The 27,583-nt window shown below is 42.4% G+C and overlaps 1 protein-coding gene across 1 annotated transcript in view; it reads left to right on the forward strand.

Annotated features, from left to right (window-relative positions):
• Window positions 1–24,633, forward strand: part of PIWIL4 (piwi like RNA-mediated gene silencing 4) — a 46,632-nt gene extending 21,999 nt beyond the window's left edge. The window contains exons 10-20 of the mRNA XM_029957662.1: window positions 124–241; window positions 2,549–2,660; window positions 5,704–5,888; window positions 8,086–8,158; window positions 12,695–12,895; window positions 14,078–14,181; window positions 17,193–17,263; window positions 18,631–18,784; window positions 20,543–20,668; window positions 23,246–23,393; window positions 24,089–24,633. Of these exons, the coding sequence (XP_029813522.1) occupies window positions 124–241; window positions 2,549–2,660; window positions 5,704–5,888; window positions 8,086–8,158; window positions 12,695–12,895; window positions 14,078–14,181; window positions 17,193–17,263; window positions 18,631–18,784; window positions 20,543–20,668; window positions 23,246–23,393; window positions 24,089–24,205 (1,409 nt within the window). The 3' untranslated portion in view covers window positions 24,206–24,633. The remainder of the gene's footprint in view (window positions 1–123; window positions 242–2,548; window positions 2,661–5,703; window positions 5,889–8,085; window positions 8,159–12,694; window positions 12,896–14,077; window positions 14,182–17,192; window positions 17,264–18,630; window positions 18,785–20,542; window positions 20,669–23,245; window positions 23,394–24,088) is intronic.
• Window positions 24,634–27,583: the final 2,950 nt, after the last annotated feature.

Here is a 27,583-nt window from a genome sequence, read left to right on the forward strand (position 1 = left end):
TCTTTTGTATCCAGATGCTAGATCTGAGTTCATTTAAGTGAAAAGCTTACAAACTGCCTAAGCTGGGCTGAGTTATGTTGCATGCTGTTCATTTTTCCACTTTGTTTTCATTCACCATTATAGGGCTGACCTGCCAGGCAACCTCTGACTTCCGGCTGATGAAGGCTGTGGCTGAGGAAACCCGGCTCAGTCCTGTGGGAAGGCAGCAGCGCCTGGCCAGGCTTGCTGATGACATCCAGAGGTACTGGGCTGCTTTGTGGGGCCAGAGGGTGTCCTTCCTAAGGCTTAGTTTATGGAATTGGATGGTCTACAAAACGTGTCATTCCTTGATGAACATGTGTCTTTCCTACAGATTCAGAGCAAGGCACTTTTGAATTGTGTTGGCCAGAATGAGGGGTTCATCCGCTGCCTCAGGACTACAGCCTGGGGAAGGGGAGGTGGTTGGGGGGGGGGTCCATGCTTGGGGGTCCAGCAGAAGTACCACCAGCTTCAACTAGACGACTCTTGCTTTCATCATTTTAATACATGGAGGTTTGGGGTAAAAATTTGAATGAAGAAAAGGGTTATAATGTAAAAAACAAAAAACCCACAGCCACATCAGGCCCCCAATATTCAGGGTCAAGAATGTTCAATCTTAATATGGTGGCCTCAGCACACTGACCATTAGAAGATTTCTACTGTGTAGTCCTTAAACTTAGGAATACGGTGTGCCCTTTGGTTCAGCCCATCTGGCCCTCTGGACTCCTGTCCTCATTCTAACGGTTGGCTCTCTCCTGGGATCCCAGCTCCTCCTGGTTTTCCCTTCTGACCTAGTAAAACGTCACCGCCCCGTTCTGTAGCCTTATGTAACTGTAGGACATACGTGGCTAGTGCCACGTCTTGACATGATCACATTTTGAATTTATGGAGTTAATGGCATACATTTTAAAAATAATTTTACTAGACAGTTTTTACATTTGTAATGCAGCTATTTAGAAAATTTAAAATTACATATGTGGGTTGCTTTATATTTCTACTGGACAACATTGTAGAATGGCCTTTTTTCTTCGTTAAAGATAAAAAATTGGAAATTTATGTAAATAGGAATGTGTGTGTATGTATCCTCAGTGAATGTTGTTTAATACACAAATGAATCCTGATTGGTGTATGTTGTTTCAAAGATTTTTAAATGCATGTAACAATGTTCATTTTAGGAAAATGGCATAGTACTGTACCTTGTGTTTTGTAACTTGCTTTTCCTTGAACATTTCCATAGGACAAATGTGAATCTCTAATACCATGCTTGTGATTTCATAGTTTTCTGTTCTGTGGCTACACTTTATGTGGTTTAGCCTGGCCCTCCCCCCCAGGCTTATGCCTACTGGAGAACTTTCCCGGTCGCCTCCCCTCATCCCCGGCTCTGGATTACTCTTCCCACTGCCTCTCCTTGCCACCTTTCAGGAGTCCCATTTACTTCACCCCAGTTTCCTGACTGGCGATCACCTCATCTGTCTCATCTTGGGCAGATAGCATCTGTGGCAAAATAATTAATTCCATGTACTCAGTGTGACCAGACCAGATGTAGCATTAACAGATGGAAATAATGATCTATTGTGCAGAGTCACTGTAAAGGGGTTTGAGCCCCCCTAAAGAGAGAGGGGAAGCTTTACTAGGTAATGCGTGAGTCTCATCCGGGTCTTTAGTGAGCTCCTGGTATATCATGTGCCGGCCACCATAATGGAGGCCAGGAGGCGAAGTTGGTATGGTTCCTCTCCTGAAGGAATTTACAGCTTACTGGACCACATATCATAAGTGATGAGGTTATACTTCAGCTGTGGTTAAGGTTTGCTAAGTTACAAACTGAAAATACTATACAAGTACAAAGCAGTTATTATCGCTAATACTAATATTCTCCCCATGATCTTCCTGCTGCCATGTCTACCCAGTGAGTCTTCCGAGGCCTAAGTTCATACGCTCCCTTCCTTTGTCATCTTTCATGCACTCCTAAGCCCGCCAATTCAGATATTCCCAGAAGACATCTCCACAGGCGGAAGCTCCACAGTATCTCTTTGTTAGCAAGTTTATCCTTGGGAAAAATAGCTCACATTTATTGAGCACATTAGCATGTGCCTGGCCCTGTGGTAGCAGTTTCCACGCAATGTCAGTTTAATCATTTATCACCCGTTTGAAGGAGCTGACTTTATTATCACTACATTTTGCCTATAAGGAAACCATGGCTTTAGAAGATTTGAGTCTTACTCAAGGTCACATATTATGAACCGTCAGCCCTCAGAGTTAAACCCCGGTCTGTCTGGCTCAGAGGCCCATTTTGCTAACCACGTGCTGCACTGGAAGCCTTCTCCGTCCCTGCGTGTCCCAAATGGGTTCAGTTGTCCCGTAATTCTTCTGAGCAGGGGGGAAAATCGTGAGTAGAAATAAAAGTCAGGCATCATTAAAAAAATAATAAATTGGTCTTTGAAAATTCAGTAAGTTATAATTCTATTTCTAATGATTAATATTCTTTAGGAAGGAAGCACTTTAATGATTTAAAACTCAACTCTATCAACAGAAACAAGGATGCTCGTTTTGAGCTGGAGACCTGGGGGCTACAGTTTGGATGCCAGATGTCTCTGACGGGGCGGGTTTTGCCTTCAGAAAAAATATTAATGCAAGACCATATAGTAAGTGCTATGATTTTATTTTCATTAAACGTTTTTGCTTGAGTATGTGTAAGTTTGATCATATGCCAGAGTGACTAGTGGGCTTGTAATATTCGTTTAATTTCTCCAAGGCCATGTCCATGCCCTTCCTTTGTTCTAAATCCTGATGTGCCCTCTGTTTTCCTTTGCAATCTGAGTGTACTTGTGAGGGCTTAGCACCCACTGGACCTGATTTAGGTCAGCGTGGTATGGCTTCACGTTTAAAGATGCATTAGAAAATGCTATTTCAAGCTATGGCAATTCGAACATGCCCACCTATTATTAATTGTAGCACTTTTGTGTCACTAATAAAAGAGAAAGAAAAAAAATCTATAGTATCTGAAAACTTTTTTTAGCTGGTGAAGGTTAATTCCAATAGACTATATTTTCTGATGCCAGGTTTCTTTCTTCCCCCAAAGTAAAATGCTGCTCAGTTGGTATCAACATGAAGAAATGCAGGGAGTCCATAGCATTTAGGGAGAGAGAAATTCTGAAACCTGGGGAGACACCTCTCTTTTGGGCTTCAGTTGAAAAAATGAACCTGTTTTATACAAAAATGGTACATTATCTTTCCACTTTCCCCTGTGGTTTGCCCATTTTAAAAGCCAGTTACAGGGGGTGCCTGGGTGGCTCCGTCGCTAAGCATCTAACTTCGGCTCAGATCATGATCTCAACATGTGTGAGTTCGAGCCCCATATCGTGCTCTTTGCTGGGAGCTGGGAGCCTGGAGCCTGCTTCGGATTCTGTGTCTACCTCGCTCTCTCTTTGCCTCTCCCCACTCAGATTCTGTGCCTCTCTCACTCAAAAATAAATAAACATTAAGAAAACTTAAAAAAGACTTCAGGGGTGCCTGGGTGGCTTAATAGGTTAAGCATCTGGCTTCAACTCAGGTCATGATCTCACAGTTCGTGGGTTCGAGCCCCACATCGGGTTCTGTGCTGACAGGTAGCTCAGAGCCTGGAGCCTGCTTCGGATTCTGTATCTCCCTCTCTTTCTGATGCTTCCCTGATCATGCTGTCTCTCTCTGTCTCTCAAAAATAAAAAAAATTAAAAAACATAAAAAAGACTTCATAAAAAGAAATGTTGGTTAGAAGTCAAGAGACACTCAGTTTCAGTTCCATACCTGAAGCAGGATTTAAATATTTAATGATCCATCCCATCATCTATGTAAGTAAAATCATATTTCTTGGAGCGTTTTTGTTGTACTGTTTAGCATGGAAACAGGTCTCCATAGAGGAGGCATTAAAATAGAAGAACCTGCCCCAGTGGTAGTGGTGACTGGCCTAGGGTTGACTGTGTCATGGCCTTCTGGACCAATTCTGCTCTTCTGAAATTGGGTTCTAGGAACTGAGTAGAATAACGGCTCTCAGAGCTCAGAGTGAGCCTTGGACATTTGCCCTGGTCTCTGCCAGCCCATAGCAGGCAGGGGGTGTAGGTGAGAGAGCTGTGGCTCTCCTCACACAGGTGGCAATGAACCATGACTCCAGATGGAACCACTGACCTCTCTCCTCCATTCTTTAAGGTTGCCTCCTGGAGGCGAGTCCCTGCCTGGCCACCTAATGCCACCTAATGGCAAGGCTTTATGAGGGTGCCTGTGGTTGGATTTTAGAGTGCTTGGTGGAAGGGACCCTAATCGCAACATCAAGAAGACAGATCTAAGTCAGAGCCTGGCACCGGCTGGCTCCATAATCTCTCGTAGCCATAGCTTGGAAATCTGTAAAATACAGGATTATAATGCTTCTTAAATATTCGTGTGCTGGGGCGCCTGGGTGGCTCAGTCAGTTAAGCCTCCGACTTCGGCTCAGGTCAGATCTCACAGTTCGTGGGTTCAAGCCCCACGTCGGGCTCTGTGCTGACAGCTATCTCAGAGCCTGGAGCCTGCTTCCAGTTCTGTGTCTCCTTCTCTCTCTGCCCCTCCCCCTCTCATGATCTGTCTCTATCTGTATCAAAAATACATAAAACATTAAAAAACTAAAAAAACCCCATTCGTGTGCTGATTAATAACTGCGGATTCTGATTCAGTGGGTCCCATTCAAGATCCTGCATTTCTTTTTTTTTTTTTTTAATGTTTGTTTATTTTTGAGAGAGCAAGGGAGGGGCAGAGACAGAGGAAGACACAGAATCTGACGCAGGTTCTAGGCTCTAAGCTGTCAGCATAGAGCCCAACATGGAGCTTGAACCCATGAACCATGAGATCATGACCTGAGTCTAAGTTGGATGCCAACTTACTATGCCACCCAGGTGCCCCCAAGAACTCTGCATTTCTAACAAGCTCTCAGGAAATAGCCATGTTGCTACAAGGCAATACTGAGTAGCAAGGGATTGGATTCAGTGTGGTCCTTTTAAATTCTAACCGGCTCTTCCTGGTTCGCTGTACCAAAGACATTTCCATTCGTTTCCGGTCTATGGATATAAGCAGGAGGTTAGTGAGCAGTCTAAAGTCTCCCCTTGTCAGTGCCGGGAGCTTAGTTTTCCAGTCACCTGGGGGTCCATTCAAGAGTGAGAAAGGAGCCTATGCCCTGGTCTCATCTTTGCTCCTAGACATAGCTACTTCTAGCATAATATATGTTCTTAGCTACCCCGCAGCATTTGTTAGTTGTAGTGTGAGGCAGTAGCATTAGTCAGCATTTCTGTTTGAGGTCGCATTATGCCTAATGAGCCTGAATTGGACAGCTCGCTTCCTAGGACATTCACATTAAAGGTTGTCCGTCTCAGAGCTGGAAGGAAACCTAGAGCTTTTTGAACCACACACCTTTCTTTGCACATAGCGGAGGCCCATGAGGTAGAGGGCCTTGCCTACCAATCTGCAGCCCGGGAGTGGCCGACCTGGGGGGATGCTCAGATGCCTTCACTTCCAGGGATCCCACGTAATCTGTCCAGAGGTGCAGTCTGTGAATAGCAAGCAGTACTAAATAGTTCTCTTAGGGCAAGTGCAGACCAGATGGACACAGAATCTTCACACTGTCTTTAGTTAATTGCTCTCTGAATAAATGCTTAACCCTTTCATGATCATTGTTTTTCTTAGTGTCAACCTATGTCTGCCGCTGATTGGTCCAAGGATATGCGAAATTGCAAGGTTTTAAGTGCACGGTCTTTGAATAAATGGTTGATTATATGTAGCAACAGAGCTGAAAATGTGATCGAGAACTTTCTGTACTGCTTGAGAAGAGTTGGAAGTTCCATGGGATTTAACGTGGACTACCCCAAAATGTGAGTATATACAGAAAATCATCCCTACTTTTTTCATATATTAATTGGGTTTAGTTAGAAGAACAGAAATAATGGCTGATGTAGCTACAAAAGCTTTATCTCAGTATAGTTTCCTAATGCAAACTACCAAGAAAATAGTTATAAGTAGATAGATTTTGCAGTGATTAAATTTTTATAGTTAACATATATTTTATATTGGTCTTTGTAAAACTGTTTTAGTTCATTAGGCAATAGTCTCGTTATCCCCAAATCTTTTCAGTGCTGTTTGGGGGGCATAAATCCTTAATAAATCTGTTAACTTCCCCCCCCAATTCTTTCATATCAGTTATTTGTAAAACTTAACAGCAAACAAAGTATTGAAAAATGAAAGTTGAATTTCCTGATTTATGTGATACACTTTATGCTTTAAAATTTAATGTGAAAACATCTCAAATAACCTTTTCTGATTCTGTTACAGTAGTATAAGATTATTTAGGTAGTTTTCTGATAAAACCAAGGGCAGTTAGTCTTTGAACATTTATTGAGTATCTACTGTCTACTAGATACTAGGCCAGTTGCTGGGGATGACAAAGATAAATACATTGCTTTCAGGTTAGTGAGGGATCTTCATATACACAGTCACACTCAAAATCGGTACTCTTTGCTTTAGAAAAGCAAATTGCTCATGCCTCATTTCACTGAGCTTCATATGCTTACTAAGGAGGAATGCATACTTTGTTTTATTGTTATAGTGGAGGTGCAATGTCCTAATTGGCAAGGATGGAAGTTATTCATTAAACACATGGTTACTAATTAATTACATCAACAGTACAAGCATTGTTGAAAACCATGCTCATTTTACAACCGAGTCTCATTTTACACTGTGGTTCAGACTTCTCATCTTATCACGTCTGTTAACAAATGGCCTGGTTTAAGTTTCACCTGCTCTAATTTCTCTTAACCCATGAACTAATGAAGCAGGAAAAGATTAATGAAAGCCACAGTCACAGACCCCAGGATGACATCGCAGTCTCTTTCTTACAGGAATTCTGCGATCAAGCCCTTGCCAGGTTCTGTTCTTAGCCTGTTTTATCTGAAAGCCTGTATTTTATTCCATTCTTTTTCTTTCCCCTGAAGTATTCATTTACCTGTTAGATTTATATGCATGGTTTCTCCCATCTAAAACATTTGCCTGATGAGTTTAAAAAGAATGGACATTAGGCTAGCCTCTGAGTCTGCATACAAGAGATCTAATTGGAAAAGCCAGAAACATGTAGTTTTAACAGAGCTGCAGGCCATTCCTGTAGCTGTTCGGACCAGAGATCAGGAAACGGCAGTCCTGCCACCTGCTGGGCAAGTCCGGAAAGGCCACTGGGTGTTAGGACACTCCAATTGTTTATGCATACCAGAAGTGGATTCCACATAAAGAAACCAAATCTATGAAGTCCTCTGTGGGGGAATTATTTCTGTAGCGTCTGGCCCCTAAAGTAATGTAAGCACAGAACAGGTAAGTGCTTGCTGACTAATTGGTTCATGCAGGCTAAATATTCCAGGCTCCAAGCAAGCTGTCACTGGAAGAAAAATCTTTCAGTCTGAATCAGTCTGATTAGCTGAGTATCTTAGTCTCATTAATCTGATGGTTTTTTGAGACTTTTATTTTAAATTTCTCATGGAGATTTGGTATTAGAGAAATCTTTTTTTTAAGTTTATTTATTTATTTAGGTGGGGCGGAGAGTGGTGCGCAGAGAGAGGGAGAGCGAATCCCAAGCAGGTTCTGCACGGTCAGTGCATAGCCCAGCTTGGGGCTTGAACCCATGAACTGTGAGATTGTGACCTGAGCTGAAACCAAGAGTCAGACACTTAACTGACCAAGCTACCCAGATGCCCCGATGTCAGAGAAATCTTAATCCCAATTTAACTCGAGCCAGTTTCAGATGCTTGGTATTGAGACTTGCGATTTCAAAGGCTCACTTTTTGGAGCTTTTGGAAAAACAGAATTATTTTGGAAAAACAGAATTATTAATTGTAGGGATTACATATAATTGAGAAAATTGCATTTTCCACCAAACTATTTTTAGGCTAATAAAAATGATTATCAAATGTTTTTGATGTATCGTGTAGTGGGATTATAAATTTCTGTTTGCATTATTTTGACTCTACGTGTTTTTTGCTACTGAAGAGGGAATTACATATTCTCAAAATGAATCTTTTTGTTTAGCATAAAAGCAGAAGAAAATTCAGCTGCATTTTTCAGCGCTGTACAGAAACATATTGATCCTGATGTTCAGTTGGTAAGTATAGGATAATTGTGGTTTTGATGTATAATTTTAGTTTTTTCCTTATATCTAACCTTCTTCTTTCCTTGGAAGAAGGAAGGTGAGCATATTCTCTCATGGTATGTTTTCAAATAGCTGTGCATTTCCCCGAGAACCCAAGAAAGGATTAATCTTAGCATTTTAATCAACATTTTATTGCCCTTTCATATTTCTAATATTAATTTTTAAATGCTTGTTTCTACCCCCATCTCAGTCTCTTGGATGTCTACATATTTTTAACTTGTTGGGGGCTATCTTTTATTTAAGATAAAGTGACTCACATCTTACACCATAAATGCTGGGTACCCAGTGCTCTCCCCAGTGTTTTGGTGGATTCTTGGAGGGCTTAGGTTTTTCCATGTCACCTACGGCTGCTTCTTCTGAATTCTTGCCCTCTTTCGTGAGTGCCGTCTGCCCCTGCACCACATCCGTTGCCACAACTCTCATTTCCCCATTTCCTGAAGTAGTTTGGGTGAGTGTGTCTGCGCAGCTGACTCTGCAGAGGGTCTGGGTCCGAGGCAAGGTCACGGCACACCCCAGTGTTCCAGACAAGTTAAAATCAACAGCCTTGTTCTTACAGCTCTCTCAACCATTTCTCTTTCTTGGAAATATTTACTCTTCTCCCAGGCCTCAGCCCCCCAGCCTCCCACCCAACGGCAGCGTCCCTTACCTCCCAGCATTCCGGTCCCCATCTCCTGCAGAGCAGCTTTGCGATTTCTGTTGCTGTTGTAGTCAGACACAAAAGAAGGGCCATAGAGATGTTACATTAAACAAAGGGAATTCTAACCCAAAGAGCATTTGTTTCTTTAAAATAAAACTTAACTTAACGAAAGATTGCAAGAAGAATACAAAGAACTCCCAGGTACCTTCAGCCCGATTCCCCAGGTGTTGACATTTTATTACATTTGCTTTATTGTTCCTTCCTTCCCTCCTGCCTGCCTGCCAGCCTCTGTCTGTCTATTTACCATCTTTTTTCCTGAACCATTTGAGTAGGTTATAGACATGGTGCCCCATTGCTCTTCAGTACTTCAGTGCATATTCTCTACAAACAAGGTACACTCTCCTGCAGAACCATAGGATAAGCATCAAAATCAAGAGACAGAAGGACCAGTTAATCCAGAGACTCCATTCACATTTCTCCATTTGTCCCCAACATGTTCACTCTAGTAAAATGATCTAGTGCATTGCATTTAGTTGTCCTGTCTCTGTAGACTCTCCTTCAGTCTGGAACACTTCTATGGTTTTCGATGACCTTCCGATTTTGAAGGGTATAGACCAGTTACTTTATATAGTGTCTCTCAATTTGGGTTTGTCTGCTGTTCCCTTGTAATTAAATTCAGGTTATATACTTTTGGCAGGAGCATCACAGCAATGATTCTGTGTTCTTAATGCGTCCTACCAGGAGGTACCCCGTTAATTAAGGTGGTATCTGCCAGGTTTCTCCACTGTACATTTACTCCTCTCTTTGTAATTAAGCAGGTGTTTCTGTTTTGGTGTTTTGCAGGGAGATACTTTGAGACTATGTAAATATTCTGTTTCTCATCAAACTTTTACCTGCTAGTTTTAGAATCCATTGATAATTCTTGTCTTTATTTATTTATATTATTATTATTATTACCATGATGATTGCCAAATGGTGTTTTTCTGATTTCTTACATTTAGTGTGTAGCATTGCATGCCTTCTACATTTAGTAGATAACCTTATATTATAACGAAGAACTTTCTCTTCTCCCCATTTCTTTGTTCATTTATTTTTATCAGTTATGGATTCATTGTTTCCTATTTTATTTACCAGCTTATAGTCTATTACCAATATTATTTATTTTGATACCCAAATTGTTCATGATTTTAATAGGAGACTCATTCAAGTAGGCTTATGTGAATTTTTTACATGTCCCCATTGTTTTGGGGACATTTTCTTATTATCTGTCACAATAAGGTGTTCCAGGTTAATCTTGAAATTTTGCTGCCAGCTCTGGAATTAAATATTTCTCCAGTGGAATTAGATATTTCTCCAGTGAGCCATAATTCCTTTTGATAGAGAGAGTATTTAGAAATCAAAATCTGGCACCTGGATGGCTCCGTTGGTTAAGTGTCCAACTTTGGCTCAGGTCATGAACTCTCAGTTCGTGAGTTTGAGCCCAGCTTTGGGCTCTGTGCTAAGATCATGGAGCTTGGAGCCTGCCTCCAGTTCTGTGTTTACCTCTCGCTGTCTCTCTCTCTCTCTCTCTCTCTCTCTCTCTCTCTCTCAAAAATAAATATTAATTTAAAAAAATCAAAATCTGGGCAGCTGGATGTGCTTATTTGTTAGTGGAGTGTCACCACCCCAGACTTTCTCAAAGGGCAAAGCTAGGAATGTTGTGTATGCATGTGTCTATAGATATGTACTCAGACACTGTTGAGCCTTGAACACTGTGGGGGTTAGGGGTACAGACTCCCTGCGGAGCCCCAAATCCCTATGTGACTTTTGACTCCCTAACACTGAACTCCTAATAGCCGATTGTTGACTGGAAGCCTGATAACATAGTTGATTAACACATATTTTGTATTTTATGTACTATATATCATATTCTCACAAAAAAGTAAGCTAGAGAAATGACAATGCTTTTTAAAAAAGTTTTTTTTAACATTTATTCATTCTTGAGAGGCAGAGAGAGACAGAATGTGAGTGGGGGAGGGGCGGAGAGAGAGAGGGAGACCCAGAATCTGAAGCAGGCTCCGGGCTAAGCTGTCAGCACAGAACCCGACACGGGGCTCAAACTCACTGACCATGAGATCATCACCTGAGCTAAAGTCAGACGCTTAACCGACTGAGCCACCTAGGCTTCCCAATGACAGTGTTATTAAGAAAATCATAAAGCAGAGGAAATACATTGACAGTACTGTACTCTATTTGCTAAAAACTCTGCATATAAGTGGACTTTCATAGTTTGAACCTGTGTTATTCAAGGGTCAGCTGTGTATGCATACACTGTACATCTAAGTCATTACCGTGTATGTATGTGTATATTGAAAAGTGTTCACACTTCCAGGTCCAATCCAACCTCACAGGAAAGCATTCCCCATTGCCGTATTGGTACTTCTCTTCTCTGATAAGGGGAGCGTGACCCCTGTCACCCTCCACCTGTCACTCCACATCCCTGTCCCCCTCCACCTGTCACTCCACATCCCTGTCCCCTCACCCCCCTTCTTTTGGCCCCCATTCCTGCTCAACCACTGCCTTGTTCTGACGCCTCCCTCCCTTGGCTCCAAATTCATAGGATGGAGGGCAGAAAGACCCCCTAAGATGTATGGAAACACACTATTTTATATACTTAAGTGTCGATAACTTTGGCCCTTCACATTATGGTTTTGAACAGATTTATAGGTGAAAAATCACTTTGCCGTCTGCTAGTCATGACAGTGCCTATCTTTAGTATAATTTGGTGGGGTTTGAAGGTAAAGAATAAAAGATGGAAAGGAGATGGAGGCAGGCCAGGAGAAGCCTTTCTGAGGGAAATACCTGCTAGGAAACAGAGGCAGTGGCCGAGATGGGTGGAATTTAAAAATGCCTGAGGACCTGAAGCTTGTGTCTCTTTATTTTCCCTTTGCCCATAGCCCAACTCTCGAGTCATGGTAAACGAAACAATTGTGGTTGGTTTCTTTTATTTTGGTTGTCTAGTACCTGGTGGTGAGGAGACCACCGTGTAAGCTAATCCTCCACTTGGCCGACGTATGGGCAATGCCAGGGGAGGACCAGGAGGGATGAGGGCTGGAGAGCCACAGGAAAAGGGCCAGCAGGGGGCGGGAGGGAGCTGGAGGAAGAGCTAGGTTAGCAAGGAATTTGAGGAGCCTGATAATCAAATCTGGAGATGGGAGGAAGGGAAAGCCAGAGGGGGATGGGTGGCTTTGGAGCAGGACCGCATAGCCATGGCTAATAAAAAGGCATTTCAAATGGGACTGTCAGTGATTAAAGGCCATTTAACACAACTGTGTAGGCATTTTAATATTTGTTTCTTGGGAACTTAAAGGCAAGAGATGGTTGGAAAATCCATGTATTCATTTTTAAAAATGTTTATGTATTTATTTATTTTAGAAAGAGTGGGGGCAGGAGCAGAGAGAGAGAGAGAGAGAGAGAGAGAGAATCCCAAGCAGGCTGCATGCTGAGCATGGAGCCCGAGCCTGATGTGGGGCTCCATCCCACGATCTGGGATCGTGACCTGAGCCAGAATCAAGCGTTGGACGCTCAACCGACTGAGCCACCCAAGTGCTTCCCCCCGCCTTAAAAAATTTATTTATTTATTTATTTATTTATTTATTTATTTATTTATTTTAGAGAGAGTGGGAGGTGGGGCAGAGGGGAGGTGAGAGGAAGTGTGTGTGTATGTGGGTTTTTTTGGTGGGGGAGAATGCCAAGCAGGTGCCATGCTGAGCATGGAGCCCGATTATTATTATTATTATTATTATTTTAGCTACTTCTAAGCATAAGTAAATTGACTTTTTTCCCTCCCTTTTTCTTTCTTTTTCTTTTAGGTGATGTGTATTCTACCTTCTAATCAGAAGAGCTACTATGATACCATTAAAAACTACTTGAGCTCCTTCTGCCCAGTGCCCAGCCAGTGTGTGCTCACTCGGACCCTGAATAAGCAGGGCATGATGATGAACATCGCCACCAAGATTGCCATGCAGATGACCTGTAAACTCGGGGGCGAGCTGTGGGCCGTGGAGATCCCTGTGAGCAGCCTGTCAGTCTTCTAGTAACCAACCCATTCATTAATTTAAAAATGAAATCAAAGTAGGAGAGGTTTTCACATGATCCCAGAAGTATTGGTTTTGTGTGTTGGGTGTGTCGTGTGTCCGCTCTGGGTTGCGGCCTGACACAAGACACCGTCCAGAAGGTGAGGTGTGGCTCCTGTTCTTTGGGTAAGCAGATAACAGAATGTTTCATGAAAAGGAATGTAGGTTGGCACAGCCTTGGTGGGGGGGCTTGATCTGGAGCCTCCCGCGCCCTGTGGCCTCTCCTTTTGCCCCCTCTCTGCAGCACTCTAGCTCTCAGAGCAGCCCCGCATCCCGGAGGGGGCCTCCCCACAGCTTGGGGAGCTGGCAGAGATATGATTTTGAATTGTGGTGGGAACTAAGAAAATCCTCATCTTTCCTGAACTGTTGGCCCCTGGGGAAGGAAGTGAAGGGTGAGAAATGAGGGGATGTTGTCCGTTCCCTTCCATTTCCATAACTGGGATGTGTGTGCTGGGCCCCAGCTGCCTCCCTGGAGGCTCGTAGCCAGTGGGCAACGGGGATCCCTTAGGCATCTGAACAGGCAATGGGTTTCCTCTTCAGATCCCTCCAGCCCAGAGGCCAGGGGTAAATGACTGATCACTTTTCCAGTATCTCTTGAGCCACACAGATGGCCCTTGTTTGCCCCCACAAGGGATGGTAACTATTTTGCACAACAGTGAGTCTCCTAAGCAAATTATGTGCCATATTCATCCCTCCATGTTTTTGTTTTAAGTATATTTATTTATTTTGAGAGAGAGACTGAGAGCTAGTGGGAGAGGGGCAAAAAGAGGGAAGACAGAGAATCCCAAGCAGGCTCCATGCTGTCAGCACAGGGCCCGACCCTGGGCTCAAACCTACGAACTGTAAGATCATGACCTGAGCTGAGTGAAACCAAGAGTTGGATGCTCAACCAGCTGAGCCACCCAGCACCCCTCCCCCTCCATCTTTAAGTCTCTTTGGTTTCTGTTTTGATGATCTGCTTCTTCTGGACCTTGCTCTCTTTAACTTAAATAGTTTAATAACCAGGGACAGTTTTTTCAAAACTTTTAAAACTATTAAACTATTAAACTAAACTATTAAATTGTTGTTTGGGAAAATAATGCCTCATTCCATTAAATCATGATAAATTTACTTTTACAGTTGAAGTCCCTGATGGTGGTTGGCATCGATGTCCGTAAAGACGAATTCAACAAGAAAATGGCAGTGGTTGGATTTGTGGCCAACATTAACCCCAGAATCACCAGGTGTGTTTACAATTACCCCAACATATTCCATAATTATTGTTTGTGGTTTAATTAAAAATCATTCAGCAGGAAACAGTTTGTTTTCTTCCCTCATTTAAAAAATATGAACACTTTAGTCATAAATTATACTTACATATGAATTTTTTAATGTTTATTTTTGAGAGAGACATACACACACACACAGACTGTTGGGGAGGGGCAGAGAGAGGGGGAGACACAGAATCTGAAGCAGGCTCCAGGCTCTGAGCTGTCAGCACAGAGACCGATGTGGGGGTGAAACTCACGAACCGTGAGATCATGAGCTGAGGCAAAGTCAGACACTTAACCGACTGAGCCACCCAGGCACCCCAAATTATACTTACATATAAAAATGTGATTGATAATGTTAAGCTAATATGTAGCCTTATGAAAAAACTATGTTTATACCTACATTAAGCCAAGTCAGCCCTCGTATGCCAGGCAGAGTCCTCAAACGATGGATGATAGAAATTCTCATGTATTTATTTTCTGTACATTTGCACTGTGTTGGGTGCTGTACTAGGAACTTATGTCCAGCAGTGAGCTTTGGAATCTGTTTGGATCTGTGTCCTGATCTGCTACTTACTTATTCTGTGTCTGACATCTGGCTGTGTCGTGTTGCTGTGCCTCAGCTGTGGTCACCTGTAAAATGGGCATGAAGATGATGCACTTCTGGAAATTACGTAAGATCAAGTGCTTAAAACACAGCCTCCCATAGCACACGTCCTATACGTGTCTGTTGTTATTAACACATGCAGACAGCGATGTAGTTGTTCACACAGCTACTGAAAGCATAACCAGGTTTGGATATAATGCTGAAATAGTGACTCATAGTACTTATTTAATTGTAGTTCTTAGAATTGTTTTCATTATTTGTAACTAAGCAATGTGTTTTGAGGTTGTAGGAACTGTTTGCAACATTTTTTATTCCTAGACTTAAGCTCTGGGATTTACTCCATTAAACTTGCAGTCAGTTATATATTTGGGATGGTGAGAAATAGGAAAAGTAGCAGTGTGCCTCTGACTTCATTCCAGGTTGTATGAGATCCCTGTCATGTGTGTCACTTAACGTGACACACTGACGTGTTAATCGGGCAGATAAAGGACTTCCAGTTTGTTAGCCACATTCCTGATTGTGTCTCTATCGGTATATATAATGGTGTTGATGCATACTTATCACAAAGTCATGATCTTCATTTTGCAGGTGCTTTTATTTACTTAATGCTTTTAACAATAGAAATTCTTCTAAATTTAAATAAGTTAATCATGTTCAGATTTCAAGTCCAAAAAGCTCACCTATAGAAGTGGAAGTTTATGCTTGAGAGATCGTTGAATATTTTTTATTTGTTGTTGCTTTTTTTTTTTTTACTATATGATTCCATTTATTTATTTATTTTAAATTAATTCATTTAAATTTTAGTTAAAATGCAGCGTAGCATTCGTTTCAGGAGTAGAATCCAGTGATTCATGACTTATATGTAATGCCTGGTGCTCAACCCAACTAGTTCCCTCCTTAATTCCCATCCCGCACTTAGCCCATCTCCCACCCATCTCCCCTCCAGCAACCCTGTTTGTTCTCTGTATTTGTCTCTTATGGTTTGTGTCCCTCTCTGTTTCTGTCTTATTTTATTTTTTTCTTCCCCTCCCCTATGGTATTTTGTTTCTTAAATTCCACATATGAGTGAAATTATATGATACCTGTCTTTCTCTTGACTGACTTATTTTGCTTAGCATAACGTACTCTAGTTTTGAATATATTGAAAGTAGATCTGGTAAACTAATAAATTCCTTTTAATAATAACATAGTGGTTTCTATTATTGCTTATTTTGTGCTAAGTATTGTGCTAAGTACTTTTATATATTATCTAATTTAACTTTTATAACAGCCTTGTGAGGTAGTTAACTACCTTACCATCTTGTGCGTTTCCTTGGTACAGATGAGGAAACTGAGGCTTAGGTGTGCGTAGTAAAGTCATATGGCTGGTGAGTATGCCAGCTGAGCTTTGAACCCACACATGTCTGATGCCAGCACTATGCCTCAGTGTCTCTTTCTTGTCAACAAATTTCTTTGGAGGAGGAGAGGTTTTAAATATACTTGTGATTGTATAGCACATAGAGGCTCATGATCATTAAGTTTTCCTCATAATGTCTATTTCTATTTATTTGATTTTATTTTGATTTATTTTGGTTTTTTAATTGATGTATAATGACCTACAACATTGTAATACTGTCAATGTTCAATGTAATGATTTCCTTTTCCCCCTTCCCCTATGTTCATCTGTTGTGTTTCTCAAATTCTACATATGAGTGAAATCATATGATATCTGTCTTTTTCTGACTTATTTTGTGTAGAATAATATACTCTAGTTCCATCCACATTGTTGCATATGGCAAAATTTCATTCTTTTTCATCACTGAGTAGTATTCCATTGTGTAAATATATACCACATCTTCTTTATCCATTCATCAGTCGATGGGCATTTGGGCTGTTTCCATACGCTGGCTATTGTTGATAGTGCTGCTGTTAACATTGGGGTGCATGTGCCCCTTCGAATCAGCACACCTGCAGCCTTTGGATAAATACCTAGTGGTACAATTGCTGGGTCATAGGGTATTTCTATTTTTAATTTTTTTGTGGAACCTCCATACTGATTTCCAGAATGTCTGCACCAGCTACATTCCCAGCAAAAGTGCAACAGGGTTCCCCTTTCTCTGCATCCTTGCCAACATCTGTTATTTCTTGTGTTGTTAATGTTAGCCATTCTGACAGATAGGAGGTGGTATCTCACTGTGGTTTTGATGTGTATTTCCCTGTTGATGAGTGACATTGAGTATCTTTTCATGTGTCCATTAGCCATCTAGAGCATCACATTTTCTTCACCCATTCTTCCACCAATGGACACTTAGGTTGTTTTCTGTTTCCTTCAAGGAATTCTAATGCATGTTTGTGGTAGACATTCTGAACTTGAACTTGTGTTTTTTTCTTGCTTTAGATGGTTCTCTCGGTGTATCCTTCAGAGAACGGCGACTGATGTTGCAGATTGCTTGAAAGTTTTCATGACCGGTACTAAAGGCATAGCAGCGGGGTGGGCCCCAAGCACTGTTCCTTCAGGCCCAGGAGTCCGCGTCCCATAGCAGACCAGATGGTGGAAGCAGACTCCGTCAAGCCTGCTTGAGTCAACCATCGCCCACATGGAAATTCCCAACGCTGTAGCCTGACCCACGCTAACAGATGCTGTAGAATTTACATTTGTCATCTGTGCGTGGTGAACAGAAAGCCAAGAGGCAGGGGAGTTTGGAGCTGCTGGTGGCTCTGGCAAGCAGTGTGAAGGCCAGAGGAATCTACCTGCAGAAACAGGGATTATGACAGAGTGCTACGAGGTCTAGAAATAGGAAGCCTGTGAGTCGGGGGTAGGAATGCTGGCAGACAAGGGGTGGCATCGTGGGAGAAGATAGGGAAGAAGGCAGACGAGGAGGGGAGCCTGTTCACAGTGGGGCACAGAGGGAGCAGGTGTCTGAGGCTCCCGTCGCCTGCTCGGCCCTGACCAGGATCTGGCTTTGCCACTCCCTATAGTGCGTCTTGTGTGATTCACTCCCTCTCCTGACCTGCACTTTCCCATCTGTAAGTTTGGGGAGGGGGTGTAAATATGGTTTCCTAAAAAATTGAATTGGGTGATATGTGTTGGTTATGGCCTTACATGTAATGATCGTCTTCTAATGAACCCAAATGAACTTCCTGGACAATAAATTCTTCGAAAATAGCCGCATAGCATCTCCATGAAAATAATTATTATATTACTTTGCTCTCACTTCAAAACTTGGTTCTCTTTTTATGTAGTTGTGAAAAATTTCTATTGAGTTGGAGTTACTGTCTGGTCTCTACTCTTTAGGCAATTTCTAGCTGGAGCGGGTGGAAATGTTTTCAGAGTTCATACTGTCAGTGCAACTTAGAATTGAACTGAGTGAGTCTGAGGCAAGAGATGCTTCCAGAGGGTCAGCCACGAACTCTCCTTATGTTTTCACATGATGCTTCTTGAAGACGAAAAGGGCATGAAGTTATCCAGTGCATATCTATTCATAGCATGTAAAGACTTGAAGAAACTAAATTAGTATTAATTTGGTTTTGGGAATTAGTCTATTGTATGGCTTAATTTATTCCTTACATATTAAAATTTTACTAAAGAGATGTGCTAAGTTTAAGAATATGTTTTTCCAGAGAGACCAGTAGGATTCCTCAAATAGCAGAGAGACCGAATGTTCCCTAAAGTGATCCATTTTATATTAGTGCAGCCACAACTCGAATTAGGTATTACCCTATGTTACAGGGGTCTGAACCAATGCACTTATGTAAAACATTGAACGACCTGGGGATTTTATTCGTTGTTGGGGTTGGACAAGTCATTCTTTTCTTCCTACCAACAAATTCTGCAGGAGCCCTCAACAAGTGGTACCAGCACAACCATGGTCTGCCGGCTCGGATAATTGTGTACCGGGATGGGGTCGGGGACGGTCAGCTGAAAACACTGATTGAATACGAGGTTCCGCAGCTGCTGAGCAGTGTGACAGAAGCGAGTGCAAATTCCAGGTACTGAGTTGTGGTTCTTTCCCCACACTTGCAACCAGGGCACATGGATCCTAGCTAATCAGATAACTGTACTCCAGCACCTGATTTTCATGCAGGCGCGCTCGGCTCTTGTCTGCATCCCGTGAGTGCAGCGGGATGGACAGGTTTCCCCTAGACTGGAGGCTGGTTGAGATGGTCCTCTGTGAGTAGGGCTGCGTGAGCCCGGGTCGGGGCCCCTGGAGAAAGGCAAGTGTCCCCCAGAGCAGCTGACACTGAGACTCAGCAGGCGGTGAAGACGCTTCATCCACATTGTTATGCCGCGGGATTGAACAAGCGGTGGTTTCAAATTCAAGGCCCAAATCCACGCGGGGGGCTAAAGCCCTGGGGTGCAGGCACTGGTGTGCAGGGAGGGCAGTGAAGGTGCTGAAAGGATGTGAAGACAGTGCGGTGGTGCTGCGTGTGGAAATCAGACCACCCCCACCTCCGTTGCCACACTTCTAGATTCAGTATTGCAGTACATTTTCCTCGGTGACAACATCCAGTGGCGGGTGCCAGAAAATTTTAGAAGTGGCAATCGGGGCGGGTGATCATCTTAAATTGACTTCCTAAAATATTCGGAAGACATTGTATTCCAAGTGGGAAACAGCATTCGTCCAATAGGTGGCACTGCCTATCATCTGAAGTTGCAACCACGAGCCAGGGGGATGAGCCTTGACCTCACTGGTGACTGTCAATAGTGGAGGGAGAGCACATTGCTTTGGGGGACAGTGTCGCCTTCCCCTGTGTCCAGACCTTCACAGCCAAAATATTTCCCTCCTCACTGACCTCAGGTGACTGTGTCTGTGCAGAATGCCAAGTATGCAGTTGAGGGCTAGCAGGAGTGAATTCAGCAGTGACAGTGCTAAGGAGTTGTCTTGCAGTAGAACATCAGCTTTTAAAAGTGGTGATATTGAAAACCAGAATATATATTTAAGATCATTAAAATGTTTGAAAGTGAAATTTCACCACAATCTTTGCCTCCCAGAAGTTCCTTTGGGAATTATGGCCAGTAAAGGGATTTGGCTTTGGCTGTACTAAATCCTGACTTTCATATTTGGTCACTCAACATTTGGCCCAAATGTACTTTTGGTCTGTCCATCCATCCCCACAGGTGTGGTCTTGCAGGATTCAGAAGTGATGATTTGAGGAATAAGCGGACTTGTGGGTCTCTTTGCTATTCAGAAATTGAGAGGAAGAGTGAAGGTGAAATAGGGGCACTGTTGCTAATGGAAAAAGAAATCTTGTCTCTATGGAAAATTATGGAAAAATCATCCTTTGGAAATGCTAGCCGAAGTTCATTGCCCTATTAACTGTTCCTCCCTGTCCCCTTCAAATGATGTGAACCAGCCAAGTGACTGGACACACCACACTTTTTCAACAAAGAAGGACTTTCTCTAATTTTAAAAACTATATGGGGGGCACCTGGGCGGCTTAGTCAGTTAAGAGTCAGACTCTTGATTTCAGCTCAGGTCACAATCTCACAGTTTGTGGGTTCCCTCTCTCTCCCTCTCTCCCCTTCTCCAACCTCCCCTCAAAGTAAATACATACACTTCTTAAAAATTAAAAACTGTATGCATCTCTGAGGGAGGAGAGATTGTGGATAAGTTTTATTCGTTTTTGCAGTGTTCTTCTAATGAATGAATTTATTTATTCCATTTAGAAATTACCAGAAAAAGTCAGTAGAAAGCTGTAAGCTTGGTTAGTTCTCTGCGTCTTACCTTTTGCCTTTCTGGTTCCAAGCTCCAAACTGTCCGTGATTGTGGTCAGGAAGAAGTGCATGCTCCGGTTCTGCACAGAAGCGAGCCGATCCGTGCAGAACCCGCCGCTTGGCACTGTGGTGGACTCAGAAGCGACGCGTCCTGAGTGGCAAGTGCTGTTACAAAATCCGTTTTTTAATTATTATTATTATAGTTTATTGTCAGTTGGTTTCCATACAACACCCAGCGCTCATCCCAAGTGTCCTCCTTCATGCCCATTCCCCATCAACCCTTGGTTTGTTCTCAATATTTAAGAGTCTCTGATGGTTTGCCTCCCTCCCTCTCCTTAACTGTTTTTTTCCTCTTCCCCTCCCCCATGGTCTTCTGTTAAGTTTCTCCTGTTCCACATATGAGTGAAAACATATGGTATCTGTCCTTCTCTGCCTGACTTATTTCACTTAGCATAGTACCCTCAAGTTCCATCCACATTGTTATAAATGACCATATTTCATTCTTTCTCGTGGCATGTAATATTCCATTGTATAGATAAACCACATCTTCTTTTTTTTCTTTTATAGTTTATTGTCAAGTTGGTTTCCATGTAACACCAAGTGCTTATCCTGAGAAGTGCCCTCCTCCAGGCCCATCATCCCCTTTCCCCTCTCTCCCTCCCCCATCAGCTCTCAGTTTGTTCTCAGTATTCAGGAGTCTCTCATGGTTTGCCTCCCTCCCTCTCCCCAACTAGTTTTTCCCCCTTTCCCTCCCCCATGGTCCTCTGCTAAGTTTCTCCTGTTACACTTATGAGTGAAAACATATGGTATGTGTCCTTCTCTGCCTGACTTATTTCACTTAGCATGACACCTTCAAGTTCCATCCACATTGCTACGAATGGCCAGATTTCACTCTTTCTCATTGCCATGTAATACTCCATTGTGTATATATACACTGCATCTTCTTGATCCATTCATCAGGTGATGAACATTTAGGCTCTTTCCATGATTTGCCTATTGTTGAAAGTGCTGCTGTGAACATTGGGGTACATGTAACCTTATGCATCAGCACTTCCCCTGGGTAAATCCCTAGCAGGGCTATTGGGTCATAGGGGAGTTCTACTGTTAATTTTTTGAGGCAATTCCACACTGTTTTCCAGAGCAGCTGTACCAGTTTACATTCCCACCAACAGTGTAGGAGGGTGCCCATTTCTCCACATCCTTGCCAGCAAATATAGTCTTCTGATTTGTTCATTTTAGCCACTCCAACTGATGTGAGGTGGTATCTCAGTGTGGTTTTGATTTGTATTTCCCTGATGATGAGTGACATTGAGCATTGTTTCATATGTCTTTTGGCCATCTGGATGTCCTCTTTGGAGAAGTGTCTGTTCATGTCTTCTGCCCATTTCTACACTGGGTTATTTGTTTTCTGGGTGTGGAGTTTGGTGAGTTCCTTGTAGATTTTGGATACTAGCCCTTTATCCAATATGTCATTTGCAACTGTCTTTTCCCATTCCTTCCGTTGCCTATTAGTTTTTTTTTAATTGTTTCCTTTGCAGTGCAGAAGCTTGTATCTTGATGAGGTCCCAGTAGTTCATTTTTGCTCTTGATTCCCTTGCCTTTGGAGATGTGTCGAGTAGGAAATTGCTGCAGCTGAGGTCAAGGAAGTTGTTTCCTGCTTTCTCCACTAGGGTTTTGATGGTTTCCTGTCTCATATTCAGGCCCTTCATCCATTTTGAGTTTATTTTTGTGAATGGTATAAGAGTGTTGTCTAGTTTCATTTTTCTGCATGTTGCTGTCCAGTTCTCCCAGCACCACCTGTTGAAGAGGCTGTCTTTTTTCCACTGGATACTCTTTCCTGCTTTATCAAAGATTAATTGGCCATACATTTGTGGGTCCAATTCTGGGTTCTCTGTTCTATTCCATTGGTCTATGTGTCTGTTTTTGTGCTAATACCATACTGTCTTGATGATGACAGCTTTGTAGTAGAAACTAAAGTCTGAGATTGTGATGCCTCCCGTTTTGGTTTTCTTCTTCAATATTACTTTGGCTATTCAAGGTCTTTTGTGGTTCCCTACAAATTTGAGGATAGCTTGTTCTAGCTTTGAGAAGAATGTTGGTGCAATTTTGATGGGGATTACATTGAATGTGTAGATTGCTTTGGGTAGTAATGACATTTTCACAATATTTATTCTTCCAATCCATGAGCATGGAGTGTTTTTCCATTTGTGTCTTCTTCAATTTCCTTCATAAGTTTTCTGTAGTTCAGAAAGATCATACAGATCTTTTACATCTTTGGTTAGGTTTATTCCTAGGTATTTTATGGTTTTTGATGCAATTATGAATGGGATCAGTTTCTTGATTGCTCTTTCTGTTGCTTCATTATTGGTATATAAAAATGCAACCGATTTCTGTATGTTGATTTTGTACTGTGACTTTGCTGAATTCGTGGATCAGTTCTAGCAGACTTCTGGAGTCTATCAGGTTTTCCATGTAGAGTATCATGTCATCTGCGAAAAGTGAATGTTTAACTTCATCTTTGCCAATTCTGATGCCTTTTATTTTTGTTGTTGTCTGATTGCTGATGCTAGGACTTCCAGCGCTATGTGAACAACAGTGGTGAGAGTGGACATCCCTGTCGTGAATCTAATCCCTGTTAGAATATCAGTTTTTAATGGAACATTCACTGTGTGTTCTTCAAGGGAGGCCTTAGTCTGCTTGTCCTCTTTCTCACGTAATTCCGTTTTCCTCCTCAGGTATGACTTTTACTTGGTCAGTCAGGCTGCCTGTCAGGGAACTGTTAATCCCACCCACTATAACGTCATCTATGATGACAATGGCTTGAAGCCCGACCACATGCAGAGACTTACCTTCAAACTGTGTCACCTGTACTACAACTGGCCGGTGAGTGACAGCTGTATCCTTATGTGGGTGCTGACTCTCAGGGTTCCCACTCAGGAACTGTCACCCAATTCATGTTTGTATCCCTACCTCCTGACTTCACAAAGGAGGAATAAATGAATGAATGAATGAATGAGTCCTTAAGTCCACAGTGGGAGAAACACAGCCTGTCATAGAAATCAAATAGCAATAACTGTTAATATCATCATCATCATCATCATTATTTATAACAGTATTTATAATTTCCAGATGACTTTATTCTATGCATTATCTTATGCAAGCCTGAAAGGAAATCAGGGTATTGTTCTTTCCAAGTTACAGTTGAGGAAGTTCAAGCCAACTCAGATGCTGTGTCTCATGGAGGGTCCTGTGTTCCTGTGCATGAAGCTGCTCTCCAAGGCCAAGGCCAAGAGCTGCTCTGAGCCCCTTGGAGTATCAAGTTGCGGGAAAGTTAGATTAGGACTAGATGTGATGGCGCCCCGTGCTCAACTTCGTGAAACCAGACTGGGCCTCCCCCACTTCTTGCCCAGTGAGCCCGTGTTCCCTGTGGATGAGGTTGCCCTTGGTTGAGTTTAGTTACTGTGTCCTCCCCCATGCATTCTACTAAATGCAGCTAGTGGGGGACAAAACTCAGGAAAATCTGTCAGTTTGGAGAACAAGTTATCCTCTTAACTGCTGTCAATATGTTTTCTCCTCAGGGCTTAATCAGAGTCCCGGCGCCCTGTCAGTATGCGCACAAGCTGACCTTTCTGGTGGCGCAGAGCATTCATAAAGAACCCAGTTTGGAACTAGCCCACTCTCTCTTCTACCTGTGACGACGTGAACCATGGACACCCCTAGATGAGCTCTCTGAGGAGTAGTTGGTGTATTTTGTGCAAATCTGTCTAGTGTGAGGCTGTGGCTAGGGAAGGAGATTGAGCTTAGTTTTAACTTCCTGAAAAAGCACGCAACACAGCTTCATCTGAAGTGGTTCTAAAGGGGTTTATATTGTTTTAAAAAGTTTATGCCTGGGGGAAATTATGGTATATGGAATTAAAATATACCATCATCTGTAAGTGATTCCATAACACTGAACATACATCCTCTAAGAAAAGAAGTATTTGCATGATGTTTTGATGATAGGGAAATAGGTTCTGATTTCCACTCTTAAGTTTTGCACAAGTTTCCTTAAATTATGTTATAGAACATTTTGTAGCGTGGTTTAAATCATTGTTTGAAAATAAAGAAAATTCAGAGCACTGTATATGTGTTTATTGTTATTTGAATTTCAGTTGAAGTTACATGCAGACCTCATGATTTGTTTCCACCAAAGACTCTTACCCACTAAACGCCCTCGCCGCCACTCTTTGAATGATTATTTCTAACTCTGAACATGCCCCTTGCTCTCTTGAGGGTACTTTGTTTCACTGAAAAGCAGCTCTCACTTTGATGACCTTGCTTCGTACCTCACTGAGAAAGCAGAGTCCACAAGAGAACTTGCACAGGCTCCCATTCCATCTGCCTGCCTGAGGGCACTGTGCGTAGACACCTGTGTGCGTAGACGCTGCCCCTGCCCTTGTTACGGGAAACGAACCACGTCTGTGCTCCCGTGTGCACCAAATCCCGTCCCGCTGACCCAGGAAGGGAGCTGCTCTACCAGTTCTTCCCTCTGCCCTCTGAAGCACCAGTTCTGCCCTCCCACCGGATCACTCCCAGCATCCCCACTAATATGCTGTTAATTCTCCCATCTCACAAACAAAATGATTTCCTCGTCCAGCGACCACCCCGTCTCTTGGCTCCACTTCGTAGAAAAACCTCACCAAAGAATAGTACATGCTTGTATCAAATTCCTTTCTCCAATCAGAATTTCACATCAAAATTGCTTTGGTCAAGGTCACCAGTGACCTTCCTTTACTGAATTGGATGGTCAGTTTGTGGTGCCTGCGGTACTAACCTATCACAGCGTTGGACCCGCCTGGTCATTTCCTCCTCCTGAGACACCAGAGCAGCCTCGATGGTAACACGCTCTCCTGGTGTCTTTTCTGCCTCATTCTCTGTCTCCTTTGCTGGCCACTGCTCATCTTCTCATCCCTTTTAGGTGAGAATGCCCCAGGAAGGAGAGCAGGGCTGCATGCAGAAACTATGTTTAAGGTGAAAGATTACCTGAAGGTTCTGTCTGAGTTGTGAGATCCTATAAGATGGCACTGAAAACATTTTTTCCGGTTTGAGAGTTTTTTCCAGGCCTGGTAAAAAGGCACCCAACATGGGTCCATTTCAGTAATAGTAACAGTCCTCATTTGTGGGGCTTGAGGGTGAGGAGGGCTGTACAGTCCAGGCACAGTGCACTTTCCATACACATTTAGTCTCCACACCACTTGTATGAACTGGGCACTATAATGACCACTTTTCAGGTGATAAAACCATGGGTGGAAAATGCCATATCGTTCACCAAAGTGTGTAAGATTGATAAATTGTAGAGCTAGAATTTGTCCTCAGGAATGATAGACTCCAAAATCTGTGAGATGAACCACAGGACAACCTTAATAACAGCTACTATAAGATTTTAAAAATTTCTCCCTTAGCAAAACACAAAAGAGTTCTAGAATAGGCAAAACGAACCATTGGTGATAAAAATCAAAATATATATTTTTTCCTCTGGGAGACAAGGGATTGATTGCAAAGGTGAACAGGGAACTTAATGGGGTGATAGAAGTGTTATATATCTTAATTGAAGAGTGAAATAAATGAGCATATAGTTGACAAAAGTAAAAAAAACTGCACAACTAAAACTAAAAAATAAAAATATAAAAATTTCTCCCTTGAGTGTTTAGATGAGGAAGTCTCTCATACGGTTTAGAGTTGGCTTTGTATAGCAAGTCTTTGGAGGCAAGGCACTATCCCAATCCAGAGTGGTTCCTGTGTTGATGTTGTTTTCTTCCTTCCAAGTGCAGATGCTGTAAAGTGCTAGCAAGCGGGCAGCTGGCTTGTATAGATCAGCAGGCAGCACTGGGCTCAGGCAATCTGGAGGCCTGCAGAGTTCTTCACTCTTTCCTATTAAGTACCTATTAAGGCAGTGGCTCCTTACCACTTTAGCCCACCAGGGGGCACACAAGAACTGTCATATGGGCCAACTCTTACCCATGGGGTGCAAGAGAGGGTGGAACAAGAGTCCAGTAAGCTCCCACAGGGCAGCAAGGGATTAGGCAAATCTTCATCTGCACTCTGGTTCCAGCCCTTTAAGTGTGGGATGCAATAATCTCCCCTTTCTGAGACTCAGTTACCTAATCCGTTAAAAGAGAAAGGGTTGTTATAGATCCATGGTGCTCAACCTTGGAAACAGAACTTTCTACATTTAAAAGTTTTTTTTTTAAAGTGCAAATGTCTGAGCCCACCTCCAGAAACAGTGATCCAATCTGTCTGAATATTTTAAATTTCTGGAGGTGACTCTGATGGTTAAGCAGAGTTGAAGGTTACCAGTCTGGAGCAGTATTGGGTTGGGATCCCAGAACTACTGCTTATTAGTTGTATGACCCTGATCAAGTTCTTTAACCTCTCTGAGGCTCAGTGTATCTATTTGTAAAGACACCTAACAATGTCCACATTGTAGGGTTGTTAAAAGAATTAGAAATATCAAATCTAAAGTATCTGGCTTTAATGAAAAAATGGCATATTATTATGCTTCATGAGAGGAAAAGAATCATAGAAATGTCATATGATCCAGTCATTCCACTACTGGAAACAAAAACAACTCAAAATATATGCACTCCTATGTTTATTGCAGCATTATTTACAACAACCATGACATGAGAACAACCTAAGGGTCCATCAGTAGATGAATGCATAAGGAAAATGTATATATACATAACGGAATATTATACAGTCATAAAAAAGGATGAGATCATGCCATTTGAGGCAACAAGGATTTGTATTACACTAAGTGAAATAAGTCAGATTGAGAAAGACAAATACTATATGACTGTACTCATAAATGTAATTTTAAAATGAGTAAACAATAAGCAGAATCAGAACTACAAATACAGAGAACAAACATGATTTCTGGAGGGCAGTATGTGGCCAAAATGGGTGATGGGAAGAGAGAGATTCAGGCCTCCAGTTATGGAATGAGTAATTCAGTCAGTGATATTATGACAGCAATCATCTATCAGCGCCTACTGGACAGATGAGGTGGGGGCTCGTGTCAAAGGGGCAGAAGC

Source organism: Suricata suricatta, chromosome 11, assembly GCF_006229205.1.
Source record: "Suricata suricatta isolate VVHF042 chromosome 11, meerkat_22Aug2017_6uvM2_HiC, whole genome shotgun sequence".
Taxonomy (NCBI): Eukaryota; Metazoa; Chordata; class Mammalia; order Carnivora; family Herpestidae; genus Suricata; species Suricata suricatta.